The 18,853-nt window shown below is 41.5% G+C and overlaps 1 protein-coding gene and 1 long non-coding RNA gene across 3 annotated transcripts in view; one reads left to right on the plus strand and one right to left on the minus strand.

Moving 5' to 3' along the window:
• Window positions 1-400: 400 nt before the first annotated feature.
• On the minus strand, window positions 401-7,872 carry LOC140495830 (uncharacterized). Its single transcript, XR_011964109.1, has 3 exons — window positions 7,758-7,872; window positions 3,465-3,591; window positions 401-747 (listed from the first exon to the last, which is right to left on the minus strand). It is a non-coding gene; the product is annotated as an uncharacterized lncRNA (long non-coding RNA).
• Window positions 7,873-7,905: 33 nt separating this feature from the next.
• mpp1 (MAGUK p55 scaffold protein 1) overlaps window positions 7,906-18,853 on the plus strand; it is a 70,371-nt gene continuing 59,423 nt past the window's right edge. For both annotated transcript variants that reach the window (XM_072594975.1, XM_072594976.1), the window contains exon 1: window positions 7,906-8,220. In XM_072594975.1, the coding sequence (XP_072451076.1) occupies window positions 8,092-8,220 (129 nt within the window). In that variant the 5' untranslated portion in view covers window positions 7,906-8,091. The remainder of the gene's footprint in view (window positions 8,221-18,853) is intronic.

Genomic DNA, 18,853 nt, shown 5'->3' on the forward strand with positions numbered 1-18,853 from the left:
TTCCCTGGGCAGCTTACAACAACTTTGGCCTTCTGTCCTGTCCAATATGTTGCATTATCACCTCTAGGCATATTTCAGGAGATGCGCTCTCAGGCCATGGTCATTAGTTTATTGATTTGATCATAAGAGCTCTGACTGAGAGTAGCCATTTGGCCACGCAAACTCCCCTACTTAATAAAATCATGGCTGATCTGATGTCCACCTTCTCCCCTGCATCCACCTCCACCAGCTTCACCACCCTCAGCCTTTAACTGCCTTTTCAATCAAAAAGCTGTCTAACTCAGCTTTGAATACATTCAAAAACCTAGCCACCACTACTCACTGTGGGAGTGAATTATATCATCCCCTCCCCCACTCACCTATTGTACTCTATGCTACTTTCTCCCCACCCCACCCTCCTTTCACTTATCTCTCCACGCTTCAGGCTCTCTGCCCGTATTCCTGATGAAGGGCTTTTGCCTGAAACGTCGATTTTACTGCTCCTCAAATGCTGTCTGAACTGCTGTGCTCTTCCAGCACCACTAATCCAGAATCTGGTTTCCAGCATCTGCAGTCATTGTTTTTACCTCACTTGGCTAAGCATATTGAAGCTTATCCTTGATTGTATAACCATTGAGATCTTGCAGTTGGTAGGTCCATAGTTCCTTATTCACAATGATGAGAAATTCAGAAAGCTGATTGACCAGTCACCAGGGCATAGCCTGGCTCCACGTCGAAGGATGCAGGACATCCCAGTGAGTTTTAAGGCTGAAGGGGCAAGATTAGAAAATGATTATATCAGCTATGCCCTTATTAGATGTCAGAACTAGTTCAATCAGCCAAATATCCTTCTCAAATTTCTATTTCTTACAGTATTATTAAGAGAATCATTTAACAAATAAATATACAAACTGGAAAGTAGAATCTTTCTGCATGAATGAATGCAATTCTGGATTAGTGGCGCTGGAAGAGCCCAGCAGTTCAGGCAGGATCCAAGGAGCTTCTAAATCGACGTTTCTGGCAAAATCCCTTCTGCCCGAAACATCGATTTCGCTGCTGCTTGGATGCTGCCTGAACTGCTGTGCTCTTCCAGCACCACTAATCCAGAATCTGGGTTCCAGCATCTGCAGTCATTGTTTTTACCATGTCGGTTCATCCAGCCATGTTTTACAGACCTTGGTCTGTATAATACTGTTCCATCAATTAATGACTAACAAAACCTCCCACAATTATGGTTATGAGTTACTATTAATTAAACTCTTGGAACTGATTTTAAAACTGCACATGCCTGTATTCACTAAGAACCAGTTAATACAATTTTGGTACAAACTAAATTCATATAAATACAATGCATATAAATTTTTCACCTTTGTAGATTTTGAGAATTTCAGTGGCCGGATGATGTTTTTGAAAAAAATATGTGTTGTGAATATCAACTATTGAATTGTCTCCAGTTTTGGGCCTTTGAGGAGAGTCCAATCATGGGGCTGGAGTTTGCTGATCCCTGGACGAAGGTTCTTTCTGTGCCACTGGGGAACCAATTGTAGGCAGAGAAGCAAGTGAACATGTGGAGCCAGCATAAGGCAGTCCTGTGGCTCCAGCACATGCAGTGCTGAGAAGTTACTTACCTGCTTGACCCGACTGTTTTGGCCTTCCTCCAGTTTTTAGCTGTCCCAAGACCAGGGAAACTCAGCCAGGAGCACTTACGTTTAAACCTGTTAAAACTTTAAATTATAATCTCACCTCTGGACAGCAGGTTTGATGCCTAACCCCGTATTATTGCCACTAAAACTGGAAGTAACTGGAGGCAGGTTGGCATCAGATTTCCAATTGTGATATTTTAAAATCCCTGTCCCTCCCTTTGCCTTTTAATAGATTAAAATTGTCCCCCCATAATTCAAATAATCTTGTTATTTTGTTTTTAAAAATGTAGAAGATGTTAAATGCTATTGTCTGCCATTTATTTTTGCCCCTTATATATCTACTTTCAATAAAGTTTATTTCATTTTTTGCCTGAAATTTATATTGCAGCAGCTAATATTTTGAGATTATGAGTGGACATATGGACCACTACAAGTCTATATCCCAGGGATTCAGGGTAGATTGTTACCTTGAAGCACACTATTCCATATACATGGTTAATTTTTACTTCATCAAAGTGTGACTTGCGTTTGAAAGCAGTGAGGTGATTAGAGGGAAAACTGAATTTGAAACAATTGATTCTAGATCTATTTTAGATAATTTCCTTTATGAAAAATGCAGGAAGAAGTGAAATTTAAAGGCCCCTTCCTACTATCTACTGAATAATCCTAAAATCAGCCATTTGTAGAGTGACTAATAAGCCAATACAGTTTATGCTGTGACTTTACCTCAAATAAGAAAGTTTTCTCTCAGTCATAAGATTAAATTCCAAACACACATTTTTCAAAATAAACAATTTGCTATCATTTTAAACTGGTCATTGTCATCTGTTATTATTCAAAAGTTTTGCAATTAGTCGATGCTAGTCAATAGAAGACTCTGCTCAGGATAAGCCTTGTTCCTCTAATGGTAAGAAATCTTTCTGTGACTCATTAAAACCTGACTTGGGCAGTCTGTTTACGAAGTTTCATTTCTGCAAAAGCAATCACCAGCTGCACTGTTTTTACTTAACAAATTAACAGTGTTTTCTTCTCAAGACACAATCTTCTCTGAACATGTTGGAAGGAATTCTCACCCACGCTCCTAGAAACTGAAATAGTTGTATGAATTAGACCTACTGCATGTTCCCATTTAGTTCTTGCCTTCCTCTCTCTTAACTAAGTTATTGTTTTATGCATCTAGGATGCCTGTCTGATGCAGATGGGAGACTAATTAATACATATAGATTGGGGTTCTACCATGTTACAAACATAGGAACATACATATTGTTAAGTCTCGATGGCATCTTAACAACTTAATGACCATAGAAAGCATGACAGGTACAAATCAGACAAAGAGTAAAAGGAGACTCTCAAAGGGTAAGTCAAAATAAATCATCAAAGCACCCAGGAGAAGTAGGACTAACCCAAAAGAGGAGTCTGAGACTCGTGTGAACTTAAACTTCTATTTCATTCCCTCTGACATAAACAATCCTGATTCCCCAACTCTGAGTGCTGGCTGGCTGCCTCCAATCTTAAGAGTGCTCATATAGACCAAGACTCAAACTGATAATGTTGGACTCATTTCTCATCTGTCACAAACTCATGCCCATTTAAAATTATCACTGCCTTTTCCATGGATTACTAGAGGAATCCCAACTCCCAAGTGGATAGCCTGACCAGCTTATCTTATGTAACAACCATAAGGAAAAGGCCTAGAAGAAAATGCTCACTTGACCGACAAGAAGGGAATAAGAAAATCTTCAGAATTTTTAATATCTATTACTATATTAATTTAATTATCCATGCCAGAAATATAGGATAAACTGCAAAATGCTTTGTCAGAAGCTATGAATAAATATATACCATCCAAATGTTTGTCCAACCAGAGAAAGCTTCCATAGTTCTGAAGAGCTCACTGTGGGCTATGCAAAATGAAAGTGTCTTTAGAATAAAGACTTGGGAATAAGGATGACTGGAAGTATTTTGAAACCTGCAACAGAAAAGCAAAGATTATCTTTCTGAGTATCTTATACCATCTATTAATGAGAATCTTAAAAGATCTGGTCATTTGCAATTTTTGTGAAGATTTGTAGCTCAGGTTGTGGTTCTGGTTATAAGTTTGCTCGCTGAACTAGAAGGTTTGTTCTCTAGGCAACATCATCAGTGAGCCTCTATTGAAGCACTGCAAAAATGAATAAACGACATCTTACTGGTATAAAGTACACCAAAGAGGAAGAGAACACCAACAGACTCCTCTTCCTAGATGTCACAGTAGAATGAAAGGCCAGTGGAAAGCTGCAGATCAGCGTCTACAGGAAAGCGACACACGTAGACCAGATACTCAACAACAAGCAATTATCCCAACACCCACAAACAGAGCTGCACCAGGACATCATTTAAATGAACCACAACACACTGCAGCATCCAAGAACTATGAGTTGCCAAAGAAAAACACTACACAACGTATTCAAGAACAACAGATACCTGATAGGGACAGTCCATTGATTATTACACAACAAACCTAAACAAGAAACCACAACACGCCCAGTGACTGTAACCACATTACCATTCATTAAAGACATCTCGGAGATGACAACCAGACTATTCTGGCCATTGGCATCATGGTAGCCCACAAACCTAACAACTGAACCTGAAACCTAACCTGAAAAAGCTCTGGATGAATCTAAAGGACCCTGTACCAACAACCAGCAGAACGAATGTCATAAACAAAATACTCTGCAAGGACTGCAACAAATACTACATTGGACAGACAGGCAGGAAACTAGCCACCAGGATACATGAGCCACCAAAAGACATGACCAACTATCACTGGCATCCTTACTCACAGGCAATGAGGAACACCAGTTCAACTGGGACAATACATCCATCCTGGGACCAGCTAAACAAAACACACATTGGAATTCCTAGAGGACTGGCATTCAAACCGGAACTCGACCAACAAACACATTGATTTAGACCCCATTTGCCAACCTCTCAAAAAAGAACTGGAAGTCATATCACCCACCACAACAGACCAAGACACATAAATAGCAAGCGGGACAGAACACCAGCACTTCACTGGAGACTTACTGATGATGTTATCTAACATGGTGACGAAACATCTGAGAATAAACCTTCCAGCTCAGCAAGCAAACTTACAACCAGTTCTGATCATTTATTTAAAAGCTAAAAAAAGGTGTTCAGATATCACAACTTACAAAGTTATATGTAATCTCAAGGTTACCTTAGATGCAGCAAGAGATCAATTTTCCAGTTTACTTACCAACACACAACCTCTGTTAAGATGGTTACCATATACCATGAATACTAAATCTCATCATAAGTAAACTGGTATTTGAAATTATTGCAAGGAATAAATCCAAATAAAACTCTATGTCCAGATACTTTAGTGGATTTCAACATTATCCGCCAGTCTATGGACTCCAATATTGGCCAAGTGATTTCAAGAATAAATCAACACCAGCTATTTGCCAGACAATGAAGACAAGCTAACACTGATGTCATATTCAAAAAAAGGGAACGTAAAATCTGGCAGAAAACTGTATTGTAGACCAATATCTGCAAATGCTCGAACATATATAACATTCTCATATCATGAAGCATCTTGAAGCTCACAATATCCTGGTAGATAGTCACCAGCTGAAGCATAAAGACTGTTCATGACCTAGTTTTCAAGTCCTAAATTACTCACATGAAATATTATTTCACAAAAACCTTTGACAAAGTTTCTCATGAAAAGCTCCTATTTAAACTTCACTACTGTGGAATCAGGGAATATTATTAAATTGCATTTAGCATTTCTTTTCCAACAGGAGACAAAGAGTGGTGTGTGATTGGGAATTATCCTCTCCTGGAGATAGCCTCTTCAGAGTCCCCTAGACAACTGTGTCAGGATGTTTACTCTTCTTTACACCCATAAATAGCCTTCTCAACAAGATATAAAAAATAAGGTATGTCTGTTTGCAGGTGACTGCATAGTTTGCAGATCAGTGAAAACTCAAGATCGAATTAATTTATGGCGAGATAATTTTCTGGAATTACAAGAATGACAATGCAATGTGAGATACAATGCTAGATCATGTGCATTACTGACAAAATGATCCACCAGCAGACAGATAGATTCACAAACTTCATTTCACTAACAGTCTTCAGCAGGGATTCCATATTCACAACATTCAAAAGCAGACAGAGGATTTCTTTTTTAGATTAGATTAGATTAGATTACTTACAGTGTGGAAACAGGCCCTTCGGCCCAACAAGTCCACACCGCCCCGCCGAAGCGCAACCCACCCATACCCCTACATTTACCCCTTACCTAACACTACGGGCAATTTAGCATGGCCAATTCACCTGACCTGCACATCTTTGGACTGTGGGAGGAAACCGGAGCACCCGGAGGAAACCCACGCAGACACAGGGAGAACGTGCAAACTCCACACAGTTAGTCGCCTGAGGCGGGAATTGAACCCAGATCTCTGGTGCTGTGAGGCAACAGTGCTAACCACTGTGCCACCGTGGCAAATCTCAGCATCATAGCTTACCATACATTTGCTCATCCTTTCATGAGTACGCAGCATGGACATGGGACCCTTATATAATATCCTTTGCAAGATTTATAAACAAGATTCGAGTGGTCCACAGACATGCAGTATGGGAGAAATGCCAATGTCACATCCTTAAAGATTTGGAATGGGATAGTGGGGAGTGGGGGGAAGCGTGTGGTGGAATAGCCTGATCATGTTTAAATGGTGGGGGGAAACAGGAATAATTACCTGGTGCCCTCCAATAAGGCAATCATCCAAACTGCAAAGATTCTGAGCATTTATTTCCAGCACGGTGTATCAACAATCTCTCTTCCCATGACAATCCCATAAAGGGACTAGCTGCCAATTACAGGAATCGGTCATGGCTCCATACTTAAAATCATCATGGCACACCTTTAGATCATTTACATGTACAGTATGGGTTTTCATTCCTGGTTTAGCAAGTGTTATCCAAGGAAATGTTAGGGGGACATGGATATTGTTGCGCTGACAGAACTAAAACAGAAACAGAATGCATGGGTTGTCTCTCTAGCTTTGCATAGGCCCACTACATCAGTTGACACTCATTCACATTGTACAATATAGCCGCTTGCTTTAAATGGCAATGCATGGACCCCTTCTCTGTGAAACTCTGGCAACCTAGAGCCAGGAGAGTGTGTTTTGTGTATGGGTGACGAGGAAGTCGATTGAAAGCAGTGATTTGAACTTTCTTTGTGTGTACTGGGGGAAGCCCTTCTACTTTGACTGAATAGATCAGCCATGAACACACCCTGAACACACCCATTAACATTGTCCTGGGATTCAAGCTAAAAGGTTAAGATTCTGACTTTCATGGTGATATGAGTCTGCTGCCTGAGGAAAATTGTCTGAGGCAGGAATCTAACAGAGTGCACAGCTTTAGTTTGAATTCACATTCCTTCATCCAGCTGATTGGAGGAAAGCAAAGCTTCCCCTGATCTGTACTCAGCACATGACCTCTTACCCTGGCTATTGATGCTATCACTGGCCTTGTTTACAACTGTCAGGAGTGAAATTCAGTGTGAGGGACAACAAAATCAGTGGTAGCACATTGCCCGTCCAATATTGGAATTTATGTTCCTATCACTTTATTGTCATAGTCATAGATTATTGTCTTTAAACATTACTGCTATCCTCTATCAGGGCACTGTCCTTTCTCTCAGGGCATGGCTGCAGTCTTTAACTGGGCTATTATTGCTCACTCTGGACATTGTTGGAGAATCTGTGAACTTTCAATTTTGTAAAAGCAATCGCTGTCCTCATTGGGGAGAATCATCAGCATTCATTTTTGGGATTGTCACTTGAAATGCTCACCATCCATTCGGTCACCTTCCTATTTCCTTACTATTTAGTAAGACCCTAGTGCCAGTGTTTGTACTCCTTATGAAAGCCCATTATTGTTGTTCCCTGTTCTGGTTTCAGCTGCATCTTGCTTTATATATAAAAAAAGTGACGTGATATTTCAAAGATGTCAGCTGTACTTTAAAGAATTTGGCTGATTCCACCATCTGACGCTGTCCAAAATAAGTTCTTGCAGGGGTGTATCACAATTTCCCTCAAATCAATTCCGTACCTGCTCTTGTTTTGAGAGAATGTTCCCCTGTTCGGGAGATTGGTGCAGTCCAGGCGCGCTGTGACTCTGTGACTGAGAGGAAACTGGAAAACCGCTCACTTATAACTGCATCAGGCGTGACTGAGGATTTGTTGTACCTATCACATTCCTTGCAATCTGTCATCTGAGCTGTACTTTAGACTCTTGTGTATCCAGGAAGGGATATATCTTCCAGTTCCGCACAGCCAGCTCTCTTTCTTGCTTCCAGTCTGTCAGAGTAACAGGCTGCATTGCTACTGCAGCCTTCCAGGGGGACTCTTGAAAACACTGCAGGAGAACTGACAGCTACTTCACCATGACTCTGAAGTCCAACAAGAGCGAGCCCCTTGGCCCTTTCGCTGCCTTCGAAAGTATCAATAGTTGCCGGACCCCGCTGTCTGATCTGTACTTGGAGCAGCTACTGCAGAGCAAAGGCAAGGCTGAGGTGAGTAGTCTTCGCGTTCAGGCCATTTCCCAACAGCTCCCTGTGCTACAAACTGTCTTCCTTTATTGTTTCCAGCCACCCAGAATCAATCCTTTTCCTGTCCTCATCTCCAGCCCGAGCCGCTGCTTGTGTTTGTGATGGTGGAAACAGAGCGTGTGTATCCAGCCAAGTGCTGCTGTGTGTTGCTCGCCTTTCCCAACCGGTTGGGTAATTCCCTGCTCAGCTGCTCCATTGGTCAGGGTTAAGAATAGCCTGCATCATTAAATTACTTTGCAAGCGTGCTGTTGTGGGCTGCTCAGTGGGAAGCTGTTAGTGTCTCGGTTGAGACCTGTAGGTAGGTGATTTGTCAGAACTGGCGTTCTTTCTGGTTGACAAACAGTAAATCTCTACCAACAGGAACCGGCAAATACAGTGGCCATCTCACTTTATTGTAGACTACAGAATATGGACATTCACTTCCCTAAGAATGGTGTCAATGCGTAGACTGAGAAATAATCAGGGCTTGCACCCCTCATCTTGAGCTGTCTGGATAAATCAGAACTGATTTGGCTGAACGCCTGTCCCGGACAGAAGTAACATTGTAATATTGCTTATAATTCAAAGGTCAGAAAGTTCTTGATCTTGGCTGAGTGGTCGCGCAGCCTCCTTTGTATCAAACAATGTGGTCCCTGTGTCCGATACTATAGGCAAGAAAAAAAGATTTACATGATAATTTATCTACTGCTTTTCACGAATCAGAAATCTCAAAGAGCTTCTCGGTTGTTGAATGCTTTGAATGTGGTCACTGTTTTATTTGGAGGAATAGCACATAATCTAGGGGCTTGAATCTTTAGTACAGTACCGGGTTCTCTTTTTTTTTCGGATGATTCGTGCTGATCACAGCCTCCACTCTCTCCAGTGGTTGTAAACAATCCCATGGCATTACGCAAGGAGAATTCTCCCAGTGTTCCAGTCAAAATTTGTGTCTGAACCAACATCACTGAAAAAACGGATTATTTAATGTTCTGCTGTTTGTGGAATACCAATGTGCACGAATTAGCAGCAACATTTTCACACATCACAATTGTAATTACATTTACAAAACCTTTCATTGGCAGTGAGGCACTTTGGGATATCCAAAGGTTATGAAGGATGCTCTACAAATGGAGGATCTTGGAATGCTTCAAACTGAAGTTATCATGGTCACAGAAGTAACAAAGAATATTTATAAGTGGTGAATTTATGCAAATATAAGCCTAGTTGAAATGGAATATTGTCATCAAAATGATAGCAGAAACAACTGAGCAGGGTATAAAAATAATAGAGAAGCTGGTGAGTAAGAATAGTTTTGGGATTATGTACATCATGGAGTTGCACTGAGGAACTTGCAGCAAACTCTATTTGAGGACTACTCATCCTTTGATTGTGGTCTGTCCCAGGGTTTTTGCAAATTAAGGCCAAATTGCTAGGAAACATTAAGATTTATGGAAATTTAGGGTTCAGAATCTTAATCTTAAAGAATTGAGGATATACATCTGAATTATAAATGAACAGTGCGAAAAGTAAGAAAATATCAGGAATGATATGAATTTTCATGAAGAAGGATCTCTATGAGGGATATTCAGAATCCAATGATTTAATAGTTCAATGTGATCCTGGATAAAAGCTGACCAGGAGGGGCTCAGGTTTGATCCTTGGAAGTACTTATTAAGTTGTCATAGCCACAGTTGGCCTTGTATCATTGGACTAAGTTTTGGGGAGAGCAGGTTTGAAAATCAATTAGAATTCTTGCTTTGGGTCAGCTAAATGGCTGAAAAGTCTGCTGTGTGGATGCCAGGTGAGAGAAAGGGTGATCGGAATGGGATGATATCCAAGGAAAATGGCCCACTGACACCAAGTTGACCCCACAAGAACATTTAGATGTGAAAAATAAGGGTTGGGTAAACAAAAAGCAACAGACATCAAAATGGGTCTCATTGTAAAAATAATGTGATCACTCCTTATTGGTGTTAGTGGCCAGATTTGTTTAGTGTCTCTATCATGTATTGTAGTAGATCAAAGCATTACGATATTATGTAATAGTACAGCTAAATTGTACAAGATGCTGTATTTTTCGTACTTTAATTTTAAATGGAAGAAACATCAGCAGTGTTCTAATACAGTTATGTGTTTCTCCTCATCCAAGGACTGGTTGATATTTAAAGCTGAAGATCTATCCACAATTGTTCTCCTGTGTAGTTGGAAAGTGCCAGGAATGAATTGAAGTTGCTATTTCTTTAAATTTGTTTTGCCCTAGACACAAACATAAATCTGATATAACTTGCACAAAAGAATTAGGATGAGAAATTGGGAACATTGGGAACCATTTTAGGGTACTGCAATTGACCTTCATGTTTCAAATTGTAGATGCTGCTCATCATAAAATCATAGAAATGTTGTGGTGCAGAAGGAGGCCATTCAGCCCTTTGTGTTTGCACCAGCTCTCTCAGTATGCATTATGACTTAGTGCCATTTCCTCCCTTTTCCCTATACTTTTTCACATTTTCTCTGTTAAAATAATCATTTAACGCCCTCCTGAATATCTTAATTGAAGCTGTCTCCATCGTGTTTCCTGGTACTGCAGTCCAGTCTGAAAACACTCACTCAAAATATTTTTCTCACATTTTTTCATAATACTTCACTAATGGGAGTAATCTATCACAATCTAATTTATTAAATTTTTCCTGATTTTGAAAACTCCTACATGGAGATTTACAAGGATGTCGTCAGGGTTGCAGGATTTGAGGTATAGGGTTAGGCTAAATAGGTTGGGGCTGTTTTCCCTGGAGCATCAGAGGCTGAGGAGTGACCTTATAAAAGTTTATAAAATCATGAGGGAAATGGATTAGGTAAATAGACATGGTCTTTTCTCTGGGGTGGGGGATTCCAGAACTGGACGGCATAGGTTTTATGGTGAGAGGGAAAAAATTTAAATGTGACCTAAGGAGCAACTCTTTTACTCAGAGGGTGGTGCATGTATGGAATGAGCTGCCAGAGGAAGTGGTGAAGGCTGGTACATTTACAATATTTAAAAGGCATCTGGATGGGTATATGAATAGGAAGAGTTTAGAGCAATATGGGCCAAGTACTGGTAAATGAAACTAGATTAGGTTAGGATATCTGGTCGGCATGGACGCGTTGGATGAAAGGGTCTACTTCCGTGCTGTACATCTCTATAATTCTGTAACTACACTGTCTCCAAGGAGGACAGTCCCAACTGCTCCAATCTATTCACATAACAGAAGTTGCTAATTCCTGGAAACTTTTGTTGTAAACCTCTTCTGCACTTTGACCTCTTATGCTCACATAATACTCCAACTGAGGTTTAACCAGAGTTTTGTATGAGATCAGCATAATTTCCTAACTCTTGTATCCACACTCCTAGTAATAAAGTCCAGGATACTATATACTTTACAAACTTCCCTATCTACCTGCCCTGCCACCTTCAAAGATCCATGGACATATGCACCCAGAGCCCTCTGTTCTGCACTTCCTTAAGACTTGTACTCTTATTTTGTATTGTTTGTCCACTTTGTTCCTACCAAAATGCATCACGTCACACTTTATTACATTAAATGTCATCTACCACCTATCTGCCCACTTCACCAAATTTTCTATGTTCTTCTGCAACTCTCTATTCTACTCTTCACAGTTTACAATGCTTCCGCAGTTCACATCATCTGCAAATTTGGAATTTTCCACAAGCATATCAAGATCTAGATAATTAATAAAAGTAAAGTCATCAAATTCTTGCCAGACCATTGGGCCCCCTTTCATTAGACAGAGAGGGAAAGATAATAGGTGATGATTTACCCAGAGGGTCACCACATCTCAGGTGAGAGAAGTTGAGAAAGAAAGTCTTTCATGGTAACCTTAGCCAGTATAGGAATTGAACCTATGCTGTTGGGAGCACTCTTGATTCTACAAGCGTTTGCTTCATGTGGTTGATAAAAATTGGGAACATCTACAGGGAGTTGTGTGTCAGATGCTGAAGAGTATTTTGCTGACTGCAAGGCTCCTAGGCAAACTAGATGCTCCACAACATTGCAGTATTAAGTAGCCATTCCTCTTGGAATAGAGCACGACTTAGAGAATGAACAGAGGTATAAAGTGCAAGATAACTGGAAGAGGACAGAACATGGAGAAGATGTCTCAATAGGAGGGTCATATCTATCAAATCATTAGGAGAGCAATTTGCCTTCCTGAATCACAGCCACTAACATCAAATACATTGTTTTCACTTCAGGAAGAGAAATCTCATTAAAATCTACACCAAGGACTCCAACCTCAGCGTAGGTCAAGGACCGCTTTACCAATGACTGTGAAGGAGACCACAATTAACTTTTATATGCCTAGCTCCATGCAGGCTGAAGCTGGAAATATTTTGGTTGTGGATTCTCTTGCCAGAGAGAAACAGGCAGAGTCAGCACGCAGCTTTGCTGAGATTGTTAATTCACCCACAGTGCAATGTACCTTTGAACTGCACATTGCTTTGTGGACACCATTGTCAACACTCACACTGTACAAGAACCAATAGGGATTCCACTCTGTCAGTGGCTGGTTGGTTTTATGACCATTGGCAGTGAATGATGCAGGTCAATGACTGGGATAGTTCATTCTCATACTGTGCCAATTGCATTTGAGTCACCATGACAAACAAGATGGTGGCAACTGGCAACACAATGTTAAGTTCCTTTCCCGATGTTTCACACACAAGATGCAATTCGCACAGACCAGCTCCTGCAACCAGTTAAAGTTTATTAAACCCTGTACAAGCTAGGTGACCCCCTTTTACCCTCTTTGCAAGTGTGTGAAGCCGAGTCAAAGTGAGGCCCTGAACAAAGAAAACACATCCCCTTTATACAGGTCAGTTGGTCATGCTCACGGATATTCTGGCCACTTTCCCATAGTCACATGCCACTCAAAACTACCCCCAGCCTTACAGTCGTATGTTACCCCAGATACAACGGTAGGATGACGTTATCCTCGGAGATAATGCAAATGCTAATGCCCTAATCCTGCGGACTCGTTATGCAGATGATTTCCTGACTCAGTTTTCACCAAGACAATGCAAGTATGACATACCTAGCTTCAGGGGATGGCTAGAAAGCATTTCTGAATGGAAGATTGAATGATAATTTAATTTGATAATAGTAGGGGAGTAGTAGCAGATGACTGTCTAATTGGGGTGTAGGTGATTTGCGTTCCTGCATGACTGTCATCCCCAACAACTTCCAGTATGTTCAGTCATTGCTGTTTAACACTTTAATATTACATCAATGTCCAGAGAGATATTCCAATTTAATCTTTTAACATTACACAATCACATTGCTGATGTCTCCAGTGTGCTACCTGTGCAGACATGTGCCATGTGCATTCAAAGTAAAACTGTGGTCATGCAGCCCATAACCATGTTGGAAATCTGCTTCTGCTGTCTGGACCAAGCTGGATAAGCCCTGGGTTACTGAGCAAATGGCTTGTCAAGACCCATGGTGGTCTGTTGCATGCCTTGTCACCAACTATACGCTAGACTGAGAAGCTCAAGGACCGTGAAAGCCCCTTTCTGGCCAGGTCTTCCCATGGAGAATTCATCTGAATCAACCAATACACACAACTCCAATTCCAGTTCTCCAACAGCCTCATACCTTACCTTCTTTCTGTCACTGACCATCACAGTATTTATTGACAACAATGTAAAACCAAAACCCACCACAAAATAAGCATTCCAAATTAGATTTATAAATAAAACCATGCACATTGCATCTCAAAATGAATGATTTAATTTTATGCATTTTCTTGCCTGATGGTCTGATGCAGTACCGCACTGGTGTCTATTAGCAGGACTGGTAGAAAGCTGCTGATTCTCAGTGGGAGAGCCTGTAGAAAGGCTTACAGGATAATCTTGAGTAGCTGTAGACCAAGAACGCTCAGCTTTAGACAGGGACAACAAAGTGGCAGTAGCGGGGATTACAAATGCTGTTTGCCTGAGAGGGGAGCAGGTGTGAGCTGGATGGAGCCACTGCCACTTTCCTGGGGCAATTGCCTCAATCAGCAATGTGCTGGAGTACAGACTGCTGGCTCTGCTGTGAGACCCTGCACACCCTATGGGCAGCATAATCTCTGGCCCTAATGACAGCTATTGGAACTTGTACAGCAAAAAGCTGAGCTTCCACTGCAGCAATTGGACATTGGAGGCTGCTGTTTCTGCTGTAATAAAAGCAGAGATATCTGTCATCAGATGCTGCTTTGTAGTTGGATCCACATGTGTGTGAATGTAGTGGACCACCACTTCCACAATGGAAAGGATAGATTCCAACTCCCCTCAAAGCTCTGTGTAAAGTTAGTGCCAGACACATTGTGGTCATTGACATTAAGCACAGTATTTCAGGTAAGTTTCCTTATGCATCAAATACTTCACTATGAATACACATCACACCTATTCTGTGTGAAGTCAACTGACTGTTATCTTCAGCCTCTCCGTCATCTTCCCGTCCACCCGATGCCTGGCTAGGTTGCAGTTCTTAGGCATCCGAAATGAGAAAGATGCAAGTTAAAATTGTTGTGCAGAAGAGGAGGAGGAGGGAAGGAAGAAGTGAGCTCTTATATTATCTGCAATTCATAAATCAGAAGAGTCTGTGGAATGAGGGTGAAGTGGAATGGGAGGAATTGGGTATGAGGATTCTGTCATCTTTGATAGTTCCAGTCCTGCCACTGGCCACAATTATGAGTAGTCAAGCAAGAGGCTGGAAGAACACAGCAAACCAGGCAGCATCAGGAGGTGGAGAAGTCAACATTTTGGATATAACCCTTCTTCAGGCCTGGGGGTGGGTGTGGGCAGAGCTGTAGCGAAAGAGGGGGAAGGGGGGAAGGTTATGGATAGGGAGGGGGCGGAGTGGTGAGTGGTGAATACAGGTGATGGGTACAACTTGGTTGGTCGATGGGAAGGATGAATCTGCATGGTAGCTGCAAGGAAGGGTCGGTCAGAGGAATGGAAGGGAGGGGGAGGGGCTGGAAAGGGAATCGGGGAATGGGTGGGAAGGTTATTTGAAATTAGAGAATTCACTGTTGAGCCCTCCAGGCTATAGGCTGCCGAGGAGGAAGATAAGGTGTTGTTCCTCCAACTTGTGGTCTGATTCACTATGGCAATGGAAGAGGCTGAGGATAGTCATGTCAGAGAGGGAGTGGGAAGGGGAATTGAAATGGGCGGTGACTGGCCGGTCAGGCTGGCCCTTATGGGCCCAGCTGATATGCTCAGCGAAATATGCCCTTAATTGACATTTGGTCTCCCCAGTGTAGAGAAGACCACATCGGGAGCACCAGGTGCAGTAAACAAGGTTGGAGGAGAGGCAGGTGATCTTCTGTCTGGAGGTGAGGGAGTTGGTGTACCGGCAAGTTTTGCATTTTTTATAGTTGCAGGGGAAGGTTCCTGGGTGGGGTGGGGGGGGAGCGGGGGGTGATGTTTGGAGGGGTTCCTTGGGAGAGTGGTATGAACTAAAGAGTGATGAAGGGAATGGTCCTTGCGGAAGGCAGAGAGGGATGGGAAGGGTAAGATGTTCTTGGTAGTGGGATCTGGGTGGAGTTGGCGGAAGTGTTTGAGGATGATCTGTTGGATGGGAGAGACTAGTGGGGTGGCAAGTGAGGACAAGGGAGACCCTGTCTTTGTTATGTTTGGAAGGGGTGGGGTTTAGAGCAGTGGAGCGGGTAATGGAGGTGGTATGGTGGAGGGCTGTCTGGATGATAGAGGAGAGAAAAGCACATTGTTCAAAACAGGTGGACATCTGGGATGCTTGGGAGTGGAATGTCCCCTCGTCAGGCGCAGTCGGAGGAATTGGGAAAACGGAGTGGAGTTTTTGCAGGATACAGGGTGGAGGAGGTGTAATCTAGGAAGTTATGGGAGTCTGTGGGTTTATATGTGGACTGCCATTTACTGTCGCTGGAGGTGGAAATAGATGATCACAGCAGTGGGTGTCTGATATTGGCCTGCATGGTTTGTCCATGGGAGTTAGGAGATGTCACCTTCTGGTTACCTCTTGTACCTTCAATTGTGTGCCACTTTGTCCTACATAAGAGGGAGAGATGGTGCCACGCAAACTGTTTGGTTGGTGTACTTGTCACACTTGAGTAGCTGGACGCATATGCTATTTATGAGGTGAGTGTGAACTTTATAGCAGTGTTAACTGAAGGTGAGGTGAGGCGTATGAATGCCCAGTATGCAACCTGAATAGTAGAAACTGCTGGCGTATGAGTGAGGAATGCACGGTGAATACAGCAGTATGTGAAGCTAGTGGTCTCGTGAGCAGCGTATGGGTTTTGAAGATGCATTCATTAACCTAGACCACTCCTACAAGGTTATTGAGATCCCTTTCAGGGCTTATATCCTGGCATTTTCCCTGAGGGAGAACCCCTGTGTGGACATTCAGCCATTTGTCTGAAAGCTATTGGAGGCTAAAGTTAATATTGGGACTAAATTTTGATAGAACCCAAAAATGGTCTCTATCGCTAGTACGTCAAACATTTAGACCCAGGTCACTTTAGGCTGTGTGTTTAGTTTGAGTTCTCAAACTACTCTGAACTATGGTATCAAAATAGTCAGTATGAAGAAGCCAAAGCTTTGTGGATACTGGAAAAAAAATTAAGTGTAGTTGTGAAATGCTGATGTATGTGGATTTGATGCAGGAACTACCATGCAACCCTCCCTTCCTGCATTGGCTCCAACTGCAACATAAACATCACTTTCACACTTGCCACTTTTTTTAACTTGGGCTGGCCCCTAGTATTGCAAAAATTGACTTCCTTGTGCTGAAAATGTTTGCCAGCAGGATGAGGAATGAATTCTGTAGACATTACCAGCGGCAGATAAACCTTAGTCTTCTATGTCCTGAACTAATAGAACATTACAGGTAAATCTTCTTTAAATTTTGGTATGGTGGCTGCTTTCCATTTCTCAATTTCTGCTTGTTATAAGACATTGAGGTTTGAGATTGAGTTCAGACGATATCCCTAATGTGCTCCACAATTTATGGAAATTCAATATCATATTTGGCACCATAAGCTCCTTGATTTAGATTCTGTTTCAGAATCTAAATTTAGATTACTGTAAATTAGCCAGATAGATCTCATACATGTGTCAACTTAGAAAGAAATGGGGGATGGTTTGGTACTGGTGGCATTCTTAGCTGTAGTATTTTTCACGCATGTTGTGCATTTGTGTTTCTAGATGGTTCCACGTGACTCAGGTGTCAATGACTTGAGAATAGTCCTGATATCTTCTTAAGAAGCATGGTCTAAGATCCACATCCTGATTTGTAATGTTTTGTTCTGATTTCTTAGTGTTTTCTCCAGATCCACTTGTTCAATGCAATGAAAACTAGGAATCAGAAAATCAAACACTTTATGCTGTTAGTAATAATCATAAGTAATTATAATTAATCATTACTCAAGTCATAGAATCATAGAATAGTGTAAGACAAAAGTTCATCACTGAACCCATCAAATTTGCAATGGTTCTTTTACAGAACAATCCAGTTAGCCCATTTCTGCATACATGTAATGGTTTCTCCTTTTAAATATTTATCCAATTCCATTTGAAAGGCTATTATTGAACTTGTAGCTTTCTAAGCTGTAATTTCCAAATTATAACTGCTTGCTGCCTGACAAAGGTTTGTCCTTATATCACCTCTGATTTAGTTGTGTTTCACTTTTAATCTATGCCCTTCAACCATTGGAAATAGTTCCTCTTAATTTCCTCTGTCTGAACCTTTGATGACTTGAAACACCTTTACCAAGTCTCATTTTAATCTTATCTGCAAGTAACCTCAGTTTCTTCAGTCCATCACAAACCTGTAATGTGATACCCTTATACCCTCACAAAAGACTTCATAACCATGTCAAGATGAAGAGCCCAGGTTTATAAATAGTTGGAGATTTTCCAATGCACTTATTACGTATTACATATTCTATCTTTTGATATCAGCTAACAAGAACAATGGGTCACATTGAATAAAGTTTAGATTGTTGGAAATGCCTTAATTTATGCAACCCAGGAAGCTAGGTTCTTTCTCAAAATATATTTTTGCATTTTCCTCACCCACGTGCATATAGAATGACTGTTGGTAGGTTGAATTAAACGTGCCACAAACGTCTGAGGTTACGCTGACAGTGCATGCTATGAGTCAATTTAATCATAGAGTTATATTTGATTATATTATTTGTAATTATACCTTCTGCAGGCCCATGTAACAGACAAGCAAAAGGAGCAGTAGTTAAGTTTGTTTTCAGGTTATCCCTGCAAAGAATGGGCATGCTAGAGTTGCAATGTCTCGTGAATTTATCAAGTGAGTCTTTAAACGATACAGTTCAGAGTTAGGTTATTTTCATTGTGATAATGGTACCCTATGTGCTCGAGAAGAGATTGTAGTACATGTTCCAGTGATACTTACCCAACGAATGTGTATGTGGATAGCAGGTAGGGAGAATCAGACATGTTTCTGATGTAAGAGTGTGTTGCTGGAAAAGCACAGCAGGTCAGGCAGCATACGAGGAGCAGGAAAATTGATGTTTCGGCCGGAGCCCTTCATCAAGAATTCCTGATGAAGGGCTCGAGCCCGAAATGTCG

The sequence above is a fragment of the Chiloscyllium punctatum genome, chromosome 25 (assembly GCF_047496795.1).
Source record: "Chiloscyllium punctatum isolate Juve2018m chromosome 25, sChiPun1.3, whole genome shotgun sequence".
Taxonomy (NCBI): Eukaryota; Metazoa; Chordata; class Chondrichthyes; order Orectolobiformes; family Hemiscylliidae; genus Chiloscyllium; species Chiloscyllium punctatum.